General features: G+C 36.8%; 1 protein-coding gene across 1 annotated transcript; it reads right to left on the reverse strand.

Moving 5' to 3' along the window:
- Positions 1-2,499: 2,499 nt before the first annotated feature.
- Positions 2,500-10,835, reverse strand: LOC103720720 (L-galactono-1,4-lactone dehydrogenase 2, mitochondrial). Its single transcript, XM_008810559.4, has 6 exons — positions 10,060-10,835; positions 7,129-7,379; positions 6,811-6,993; positions 6,173-6,572; positions 5,456-5,596; positions 2,500-2,830 (listed from the first exon to the last, which is right to left on the reverse strand). The coding sequence occupies exons 1-6, from the start codon at positions 10,681-10,683 to the stop codon at positions 2,672-2,674; spliced, it is 1,758 nt and encodes a 585-aa protein (XP_008808781.2). The 5' UTR covers positions 10,684-10,835; the 3' UTR covers positions 2,500-2,671.
- Positions 10,836-11,133: the final 298 nt, after the last annotated feature.

Genomic DNA, 11,133 nt, shown 5'->3' on the forward strand with positions numbered 1-11,133 from the left:
CCCTTTATAGATACATATAACTACATACATACAACAAAACTTTGACAAACCCAGGTGTTGCAGCCGCTGTAAACGTCTATGCTGGATTTAAAAAAGAGGTTGTCCAACCCATGATGACCTAACGAAGCCCAACGATCAAATCCATACTTTACCCGTTTATAAGTGCATTAATTCCGGGTTACCACAAACTTGACCAACTTATTGAAAATATTAGTCAAAATTTTCTTAATTCAGAGGGTCTAAATAGGGAAATAAGAAATGGAGGACACGAAGAAGGTAATTTTTGGGGATCCTTTGGATTCCAACCGCGTGCTTCAATCCCATCGTAAATGAGGGCTTATCTCTACTTTATAAGGCCTTTTCCGTAACATGCCATCTTTACTTGGGGTGCCCACTCAAGCTTAGCTCTTGTCATGGCTATAAGAAAGATAAAATGGCGTGATTTGGTTGTTAGGCCTGGCTTGTTAAATGAAAGGGTCTTTGATCTTGATTCGTTCTAGGCCTTGTTTGATAGAGCTGTTGGTAGTAGAGTTTTTATAAAAAGTTGTTTGCTGTTTGATAACTATATTTTTAAAGTATTATGCCACTTTAATATGTATTTTTTTTTTCTTTTTTTGCTAAAGCAGGCATTTCATACAACACAGGTACGAATACACTCAATCGAATCAGAAAACAAAAAGTCTCGAAAAGCTCCGAGCATCCCTCCCTTCCCAGTCCATAGAGTGCCTCCAGAGTGGTTTGCTATATATGCCACCCCCCAGTCGGTCGTCCTGTTAGCTTTGCAATATACATGCGTAGCCTGAAATGTAACATCCTCATTCACCATCATCCAAAAATCGCGGAGCAAACGGGGAACTCCGTCGACACTTTAACATGTGTTGGGTAAACAAATTAAGAAAGTACTTTTGGTATGACAAAATGATCATAAAAGACATTGCATAGTATTATACAACAGGGCATAATAAAATATAATATGTATTAATACATAAATATATGATATAGTATAAAATTATTGTAATATTATATTATTATAATATAGTAATATAATATTGTATACTAAAGCATAATAATTTAACATAATATTAAATTATTTAACATAACATATCAATGATTATGATATAATTTAATAAATATTATATTTATAGTATAATATTATAATAAAGGTATAAAATATTATAATTATTAGCATAAATTAATTTTTTCATAATATAACATAATATTAAATTATTTAATATAACATATTAATGTATTATAATATAATGTAATATAATATTATATTTATAGTATAATACAATAATAAAGATATAAAATATTATATTTATAAAGAATTTCTTGTTGGGACTCCTGTAGATTTTCAAAATTATGAAGGGATATTTTATATAATTATTATTTTTTTACCACAGGTATTTTGGTCAAAAAAACTTTCCAACGGAGCTTAAAAGTGTTCTTCCAAAAAGTTTCAAAATGAAACTTCTCCCAAAAAGCTATTTTTAGCTTTCTGAAAAAAGTAAAAAAAAACTTATCGAAATTTTTATCAAACACCCATATTTCATCTAAAAGTGCTTTTGGAATGCTGGAAAGTAGTTTTTGGCTCTCCAAAAGCTCTCCCAAATGAGGCTTTAAGCTAACATTGATTTAAAATTTTCAAACTTGGTTTATTACTAGATAAATGGACTTAAAACAAACTAAATATTCCTGAGTTCCACTTTCCCGACTCATGAATGCCCGGGCGTGGTGCGAGAACCAGACCAACTCGGCTTATCCTGAAGACCAAAGTCGGCAGGCTCAGCCGGCTTTGATTTTTAAAAAATTAAAAAAAGCAAGTTGTGCATATCCTATGCTTACCAGCAAATAATCTAGCACATTTATTTAAAAAAGCAGGCTTACATACCCTAGAAGTTAACCCTAGGAATGTGCAGCCGTCTAGCATATTTATTTAAAAAGTCAGGCCTTACATATTTTATGAGTTAACCGTAGAAATGTGTGGCCGTCTAACATATTTATTTGAAAAGTCAGGCCTTACATATCCTATAAGTCAACCCTAGGAATGTGCGGCCCCGGCTCCGGTTATTAGGTTGGGGTACGACACTTGGTCCTTAAAATATGAATTGACCTTGATAAAATAAGCTCAAGCAAGCCTGCTATTGAGTTGGGCCTAAATTGCTCTTCAATGGCTGGGTTCAGTGGTGAACCTGGGTTCCTTCCATTATTTCTTTCTTCGAGACAGGCAAGAAGTATAGCAACCAAAAACTCCAAAGGGTATTTATTATCTGACATAAGTCTTTTTTCAAGAAAGAAGAAACTCATCACAGCTATACATCTTGTTTCTGCAACCCATGTACCAGATGCTAGTTTCATTAAAGAGGATTTTGTTTCTTTCTAGGGAAAAAAATGAGAAACATGTAACCATCCTGCGATAACTTACTTTCTTTAGAAAGAATCCTGTTAGGGATTGTTAGATGACACTGAACATCTATCACTGAATCAATTACTTTGTACAGAAAGCAGGGAATTCTTTGATCATTACGTCATGATAGGGCAGTTCTTAGAAAATCAAACTGACTTTTATTGAACCACAACAAGTCTGAGCAAGTAAACATTTCATACTGCCTCAAGATTCAATCAGTATAATTACCCCGAAGCAGAAAAATACTTGGAACATATTTGATAATCAAACTGTCTCTGATGAAGGGAACAGCTTCTCTAGCATGTTATTTGAAAGAATCCTGTTGGGATCCAGTTCTCTGCGTGCTTTGTTATAGGCATCAACTGGAAAGCGCCTCCTCAGTCTTTCTTGGAGTGCAGCAAGCTCGTCTTTGTCCTTTGGAACCTGCAGATGCAGACCTGTTAATGCTGAAGCTAAAAGAACTTTATAGGGTCAGCTAACAGGGAAAGCCCCTTAATTTTTTTTAATTATTTCTTACGTGATTATGTCTCCACTTCTCTTTATAAAATAAATAAGCAGTCCAATGCAACCTCTAATTCCAGCCAGGATGAGAAATACCTGAATCTTCCAGTGCTTAGAGAAAAAGTACCTTGCAAGATCTATGGCATATAAACTATCTAGAGACTAGAAATTATTAATTTTGAAGGTCTCTTTCCTCTGCACCAAGTGAGCACAACCGTTCATCTTCATCTAAATATTTTAACACATGCAAATCAAATTTCAATTGATTTGGATACTTGTAGATTGTAAATCACATGAAAGCATAACATCATACCGTTAAAATCATTTATTTTTCATTGATTGGATGCAAGGGTAAAAGGTCTAAAAAATGTGTAGAGAGGATGACTATTTTGTTCCCGGGGATAACCAGCTTCATTGTTCCCACCTGTAAATGACAAGACCACTCCCATGCGTTGCACTAGATGGGTTTACTTGCATGCGGGTAGTTTGTCATTTGATAAGTGCAATCAATGGGCTAAAAAGTGAAACAATCAATGCAGAAAAGTGCATTCCCCATACATACATATAATACACAAACACATATACATATGCATAAATACATACTTTGCTCCACAGAATGGGCATCCACACTGTTGATGATGATTTATGCCACCAAAATGCCTAGAAACTAAAAAATCATATGTTTTGGTGGTTTCTAAGCTATACAACATATAGGCACAAGAATGCACAGTTTTTATTACACTAGCGTATCAAAATATATGATAAAGCATCTAAATTGAGAATCCGATCATAATCTATACATGTTAAAACATATACATATTGAAAATAAATCAATTTTGATGCTTATATCATAGCAAAACAGGGTCAAATATCATCTTAACTGTTTATTTTTGTTTCCACTGACGCATAGTTACAAAACATCAGAATACGCGACTACTGGTTTCTAGGTATTTTTAGTGGATAGGTCATGATCAATAATAGTGTGGATCTTCGATTTGGATGTCCCAATTTTAGAGTCGAGAGAAGTAGATGTTCTCTTTTGTCCTAAATTTGATTCCTACTCACCTATATTTGAAATTCCAAAATTTCCAAAATTTTGATCTGCTTTTACGATAATTGATTATCATTAATTTAAATGATTGATTTTGATCATGATTAATAATTTCCAGAAATATCTAGTTCCTAGAATTTCAAATTCTGATCTGTCATAAACAGAAATTGATCATAATGAATTAAAATTTTCAGAATTGATTGACCTCAAGTATGATTAATAATTTCGAGGAATGTTTCAGATTCTGAATATTTTCAAAATATCAGCTGGCAGTTGGGATATTTTCTGTATTTTAGAATGAGAGAGAGTGTTATTTTGAGATTGAAAATGACAGACGAAATCTAGGAGGAACACTCAAAACTGCACTTTCAATTTAGTAAAGGTAGACTGAAGATCGCCTGAAAAGAATGATATGGGACAGTCACTAAGATCATAGGTAAAGAAGTACATTTTAGTAAATTGTTACTGTGACACCAGAATCTCATACAGGCAATAGTGCCCAAAAGAAGTTAGTATCTGCCCCGAAGGAGATCATCATTTACCCAAAAGAAAACAACCTCCTCCAATTTTCAGAATTGCGGAATTTAGCAAGAGCTGGTAGAATTCAGACATATTAATTTGAGCGAGAAAACTTATTCACGGCACTATCCTATGACAACTATCCACAACCTAGCAGCATAACAGCCTAAAAAGCCACATCTTACCGAAAAAGAAATAGAACAGCAAAACAACTAATCCCTACACCTGACTCTTTTGACACCATTAATACTCCTAAACCAGACCATACCTGGAAACAAATATTAACTCTTACATTGTATTGATGAAACCATCATACGACAGTGAAACAAAAAACCACTGATGCACCAAAAATGGAAGTAATGATAGCAATTGGTGCATTTTCAGAAGATGAGTCACCAAGCATCCAGTTCCCACATAATGTGGCTTGCTGTAATTGTAAAATCTAGTTTGCCCTTTCAAGATATACAAACACAAGTGCCTAATCTAAAATGAACATGACTTTGTAAAGTCTACTACTTTGTGTACATTATGAATGTTAAGATTGTTTCTCTCCACAAAAGAGGAAGACGCTGGATATTACAGTCCTTGGGAATGTACTGAGGTAACATAGGTGCAAATGTACATACTTTACAGGGTTGTATGGACCCAGTTACTGTACCTATGTTATGTGTAAATGTAACCAGCTTTTGAATAGGTTGAGGTGCATTGAGTACAGGATAATAATAAATGAAATCTCCAGACAAGAGGTCTCTCTGATCTCGGCCACTTCCTCCACCTTCTCTCCACAGACAAATGACAGCTAAATGTCATATTTTCCACCATGAGATGGTACAAAGAGACTTGGAAGTCAACTACCCAGGTAACCCCTAAATCTTTGATGCATCTCAACTTCTCAGTCTTAAGATACACAAATATTTAATTTTTTAAGTTAATACTATAACAAAAAGATTGAGACTATATCCAATCACCAAATTTACCTCAATTTTAGCCCAATGCTCGTAAGCAGAATATTCATCCCACAGTCTAGTTTGTGTCAGATGTCTGTAACTAAAGAATTCTTCTGTTATCTCCTTCCTCTGACGAGCATCCATTGTAGGCAGGTACATGATTATACCAACCTAAGAACAGAAACATGAGGAGCTGAAAGTCAACTTGAAAGGCAATAGTATGATATATCCATTCAAAAGAAGTGCAATTCCTATTACTTCGGAAGGTTGTGCTTAGTTACTGAAGGTCACAAGCTCATGCTATACTACAAAAACAACCACTCAGATGAAACATATATTGCTTCATTAACTAAACACAACCTTCTGAAGCAATAGAATGCAGAAGAACTAACTAGGTTGTGTTAAGAGGTAACAGGCATCAGACATAATGGTGACACATGGAAACTACATATGCAGAAGAATTAAATAGGGCTTCAGATCGGAAATATCAAAACAGAACTTTCTACACATATGCAGATAGTTAAGAAAAGGTTTACTAAATCTACCAAGCTGGGATAGTTTAGAGAACTTCGCATATCACATATAATGATATATAAAATGAAGTTTCGATTCATTCAGATTTCCACTCTGTAGATCTAGAGGTGAAGAGTCTAAAGAAGAAAACTACCTAAAAAAGAAATCTACAAAACATGGAAACAATTAATGTGGCCTAATGCTGTGAAATTAGTATAAGAGAAATATAGTTACCCATGAAAATATATCCTCTCCAGAGCTTGATGCTGGGCTCATAAGGCTCTTGCTGTGAGCTGTCCAACGCTGCTCAATAGGAGCTGGTGCTGGTATCTCTTCGCTCTGTATGAGCTGCATCAACTCTTCTATGTAGTCCAAGTCCTTCATGCTGGGCTTTGCAAGGGTCCCTGCTGGGAAACATGTCTCACTGACCCACTGCTGCCCACCACAATCAAAACCCAATATTTCATCACTCCAACCTACCCGATATCCCTCTGACTTCCTCCAGTATGCAGCTTCTGCTTGGTTGATTTTTATGACATGGTCTTTGTTGAGGGGATCAAGGGCAAGAAGTTTATCCCTCAACTCTGTGAACGAGAGTTCATCTATATCCGGTTCATCCTTACCAACTTCAACCCTGCAATCATCTACAAACTAGCAGTCACAAACAATTCAAAAAATTTCTTTGTTAATCAAAGATTGGACTAACCATAGACATTTAAGAACTAGTGATGTAAAATGACCTTTCTAGACATTGTAAGAATCATATTAGTCATTTTCCTCAAAGCATCAGTTGGTCAACAGCCTTGATAGGTCAACACGGTGTTTGTTAGATATATCATTAGCAAGTGTAACAGCAAAACCCATAGGTTTACCTGTATTTGTCAAGGGAATCACGGTAAAGATCACGAACATTTTGCAATGCTTCATCCTTCCCATATTTTGATTTGAACTTTGGAGTTTTCCATTTTGAAAGAGGATTGCATTGCACAACTACAACTGTGTCAGTATAGGGAATCCATAGATATTTCACATGCTTGTTATCAGCCAGCCATTTCCTGCAAACCAAGGAATATAGCAACAACTACTAGTGATTATATACTATCAAGTTTTGTTCGGGTTAAAGAACATTAGGAATACCAAAACTGTACTGCAAAGTATAACAAGATCTTATGATAAATAAAAAATTGTACTTGTGATTTTTCTTGATCTCATTGACGTTGGAAACAAATGTATGTTCCACAAGCTCGTGTCTCTCCACACATTGAAGAGTGACCTCTGCAACCACACCAAGGCCCCCTAGACCACAGCGAGCCAGATAAAAGAGATCAGGATCTTTCTCTCTAGACACCTCAATTGTTCCCTTCGCAGGAGTCACCAGTTTCATGCTAATGACTTGCTCATCAATGGGTGGCAGTCGTGCGCCAGTACCGTGGGCACCAACCTGGAGGTCATGCTTGTGAATACTAGCAAGATCTTTCTGATGATCTAAACCAATAAGGCAGAAAGATAATGGGATCTTTTATAGAACACTAATCGTAAAGTATTGCACTGTAATCAGTGTAATAGAAAGATAAAAGAAATATTACATTAGAGTAAGTTTAGTGCTTTTGCAAATCATCAACCATATGCCATAATGCCATAGTTATAAGATCAGTGCAGTTTGTCCTTCCTCCTTTTCTTCTCATTTTTTTCCTTGCTCCTCCCCTTTGATATCCTTTTTTCTCCTTTGTCCTCAGTTCTTCCTGCCCTCAGAATCAAAGACCAACAATTTTTGGAAATGCATGTGTTCTATTTACTTACCATTAGTTCATTATTTTATGTCTATGCCCCAGTTTCTATCAGCACAATTATGATCTTTATCTCATTTTACTTGTTTTTGCAGCATAGTTTTCTTCTTTGTCAACTTTGACAATTTTTCCTTTTCTGACATCAGACATTCATTTGGCAATGGACTAATTGCTGATTTTTCAAAATGATGAGAATAACTGTCATGATTTAGTATCTTTATCATGAACTGGTACTTATGTGACTATATGTCTCTGACCTCCATATGCATACCTATGTGCATTTTAAATAAAATAATCCAAAGTTTAATGACAGTCAAATTGTTCTCAAAGTTGATAAGATCACAAAAGAATGTGACATGCTTATGAGAACAATGTTAATGACTGTCAAATTGTTTAATGATTGGCATGGTTTAGTATCTTGATCACACACTGGTGTTTATCTGTCTCTGTTCTCCATTTGCATACCCATATGCTTTCGAAATAGGTTCCTTAAATCTAACATAGGTTCCTTATGTTTAATGATTGTTAAATTGTTCTCAAAGTTGATAAGAACACAAAAGAATGTGACATGTTAATGTTGTAGTTTGTGCAACATTGCAATGACTGGAAAAAGCATAACAGATTGCAACCAGATTTAGCAAATTTCTTTATCAAGTCACTTGTAGTCCTAAATTTTTGTTGATGCATCATTACCAAGAAGTCTTTTTTTTTGTTGTTTTGTGAATCCAAATATCATAAAATCGAAGGATAATCAAGGCTTGTTTTGCTCTAACTGAAGTAAGAAATTTTTTTCTGTACATGTAATTATACAAGCAAGCACCGATACTGTGTAAACATTAGGTAAATCTGTTAATAAGGGAAAATTGTGCAAGAATAACAATTGCAATAGGGAATAGCCCATCGAATGTAACAGTCATCTTGACAATTACAATAGGGAATAAGTGATAACCTACCTCTTTTCTTCAATTATACAGAAAACATCTTAAAGATATGCAAAAAGTGGCAAAACTCGAATGTTTCAGTTTGATCACTCAGAAGTATGTAGCTTCACCAAAAAAGGAAGAATATATCAACAGAAGGTGATAGCTGCATTGTAAACAAAAAAGTAGCACTAGCAAATTGGCTTGCCAACAGGGTCGTCTCGTTGGTTGCATAAGCACCTAGTTGCCTGGATTAATCCAGCTATCTGGACAAACAGTTTTTTCTCCCTTCCTCCTTACATGTTTTTGAGGATTTGTGCTGGCATGCATTCAGTCCTACATCATTCGTGTGGGGGGGGGGGGGGGGGGTGGAGATCTTGGATACTTATATAAGGTTAAAGAACTTAGATAACACCTTCCGGATGGACTTTTAGGAGAGGTCATTAAAATGGTGGCAAAGCGGACCCATCCATGGCCCACATGGATTAGGAGACATATATCAGGAACCTTTTTTGTGCTAATTACAATCAATCATGGTGCTTGTGATTGGATCTAATTGGATTTGGATTTGATGGGTTTTAGACCCTTGGTTTGACGATGGTGCCAGGACTTAAACGAGGAAACTATGTGAGACCCATGTAGGCATGATGTTTAGTCCCACATAGGTTGTGTACTAGAAAGATCCTGAGTACTTATATAAGGCCAAGGAAATAATACCTTCCAGGCTACCCTTTAGTGTAATTGTGTAAGGTCTTGGGTTATTACAATGTTGGTTCTTTTGCTTCAAGCCAACACCCAGCTTTGTATATCCCTAAACCAATCAATGGTCAAAGATAGAGCTAACTTAAGGCACCCTTTTTTCAGAAAAAAAAATGGTAGATCCAATTCATCCATTCAAAGAAATTTACATCAAGTTAGCAAATATTTTATAAGAAAATATTCATAAAATGGTTTGGTCAACCTGAACTAGCAATAGAGTAAACCTTCTCCCAGATAAATAGCCCTTTCTCTCCTTATTGAAGATAATAAGATAATATAATATCAAAAAGTTGAAAAAAGTGCAAAATAAAACTAAAACTATAAACCAAGTTAACATCTTTTTTGTGACTCCGAAGGAAAAGAAAAAACACGCACACAAACAAAAGAAAAAAAAGGATTCTATTTATCCAATTTATCTGCAGACTAACGCACTTCAAGTTAGTAAAATTACTAATTAAAGATTTATAAAATGGTTCAGTCAACTTGAATCAGCATTTACCGATATAATAACAGTTTCCCCAAAAAAAAAGACACCTTTCGACTGCCCCACTGAAGGTAATATACCTAAAAGTTAAAAAACGCACGTTTTGAACTAAATCTAAATCCAAAACGACATCTTTTTTCAAAGGAAACAAGCAAAAAGATAGAAAGAGACCTGCACGATGCCTCCGATTTGCTGCTCCCGGATAGACGCGAAGTTCTGAAGGGTGAGCCCGTGCTCCTTGAGCGCCTCCACGAGCTGGGAAACCCTGATCCCGGCCTGGACCCGGACGGTCTTGGCCTGCCGGTCCACCTCCAGGACGTTATCCATGAGGGCGAGATTCACCATCCCGGCCCTCGTGAGGCCGATCCCGTTGGGGGACAGCCCGGACCCGACCGGGCGGATCCGCTGGCGCTTGTTGTGGGCGTCGCGGACGACGGCCTCGAGGTCGGCGAGGGATTCCGGCTGAAGGAAGACACGAGTGAGGACCTCGTGGGTGCCGCTCCAGTTTGTGACGGTGTGGAGGTCGTCCGGGAGCGGGGCGTAGCGGAAGATCTGGGCCTTCTTATGCTTGGCGTCGGGGGAGAAGGGGAAGGAGTAGTAGGTGGCGACGCCGCAGCCGAGGAGGAGGACGAAGTAGCCGGCGTACTTCCGGAGCTCGGCATCGGAGACACCGGCGGCGGAGGAGGAGAGGGGGCGGATAAGGTCGGAGCTAGGGTTAGGGTTTAGGGTTTGGGCGGAACGGAGGGACGCGCGGAGGATTCGGGCGGATCGGCCCAGCGAGAGCGGTCGCAGCATCTTGCGGATCTTTGCAACCGACGGCGTATGTTCTCGACGTGGCCGTTGGGTTCAGTTTGCAGCGGATGGAGTGTGAGATATATATATGTATGTATGTATGTATGTATAAATAAGAGAAACTTCCAATAAAATCGATTATAATAGAAAAAACATAATTGGGGATCACTAGATTTTTTAAGATGGGATGCTTGCAAAATATAAAGAGTTCATAAATGTTTCTATTGAAAACTTGATACAAACATTAGGTATTTATGTTGAGAGATCGGTGATGTCCGCATCTTGATCTTGTTCTTTTATACTTATAACCACAAGAAAACTACCTAAAGCAATTAGGTCATTTTTGTTATGTTTTAAACTACAATTGATTTCCAGAACTATCTCGACATTCTCATGCTTGTGTTCTATTTAACTATAATCGATTCTTGGACCTAATTCAGCAATCACATGCTT

This window comes from Phoenix dactylifera, chromosome 3 (genome assembly GCF_009389715.1).
Source record: "Phoenix dactylifera cultivar Barhee BC4 chromosome 3, palm_55x_up_171113_PBpolish2nd_filt_p, whole genome shotgun sequence".
NCBI classification, from domain to species: domain Eukaryota; kingdom Viridiplantae; phylum Streptophyta; class Magnoliopsida; order Arecales; family Arecaceae; genus Phoenix; species Phoenix dactylifera.

Bases quoted from the DNA above. Each gene is read 5' to 3' on its own strand.
- LOC103720720 (XM_008810559.4), bottom strand. From the start codon at position 10,683: ATGCTGCGACCGCTCTCGCTGGGCCGATCCGCCCGAATCCTCCGCGCG. The intron at 7,380-10,059 runs GTCTCTTTCTAT...CATGACCTCCAG, and splicing joins AAATCGGAGGCATCGTGCAG to GTTGGTGCCCACGGTACTGG. The intron at 6,994-7,128 runs GTACAATTTTTT...CTTGGTTTGCAG, and splicing joins GAGATCAAGAAAAATCACAA to GAAATGGCTGGCTGATAACA.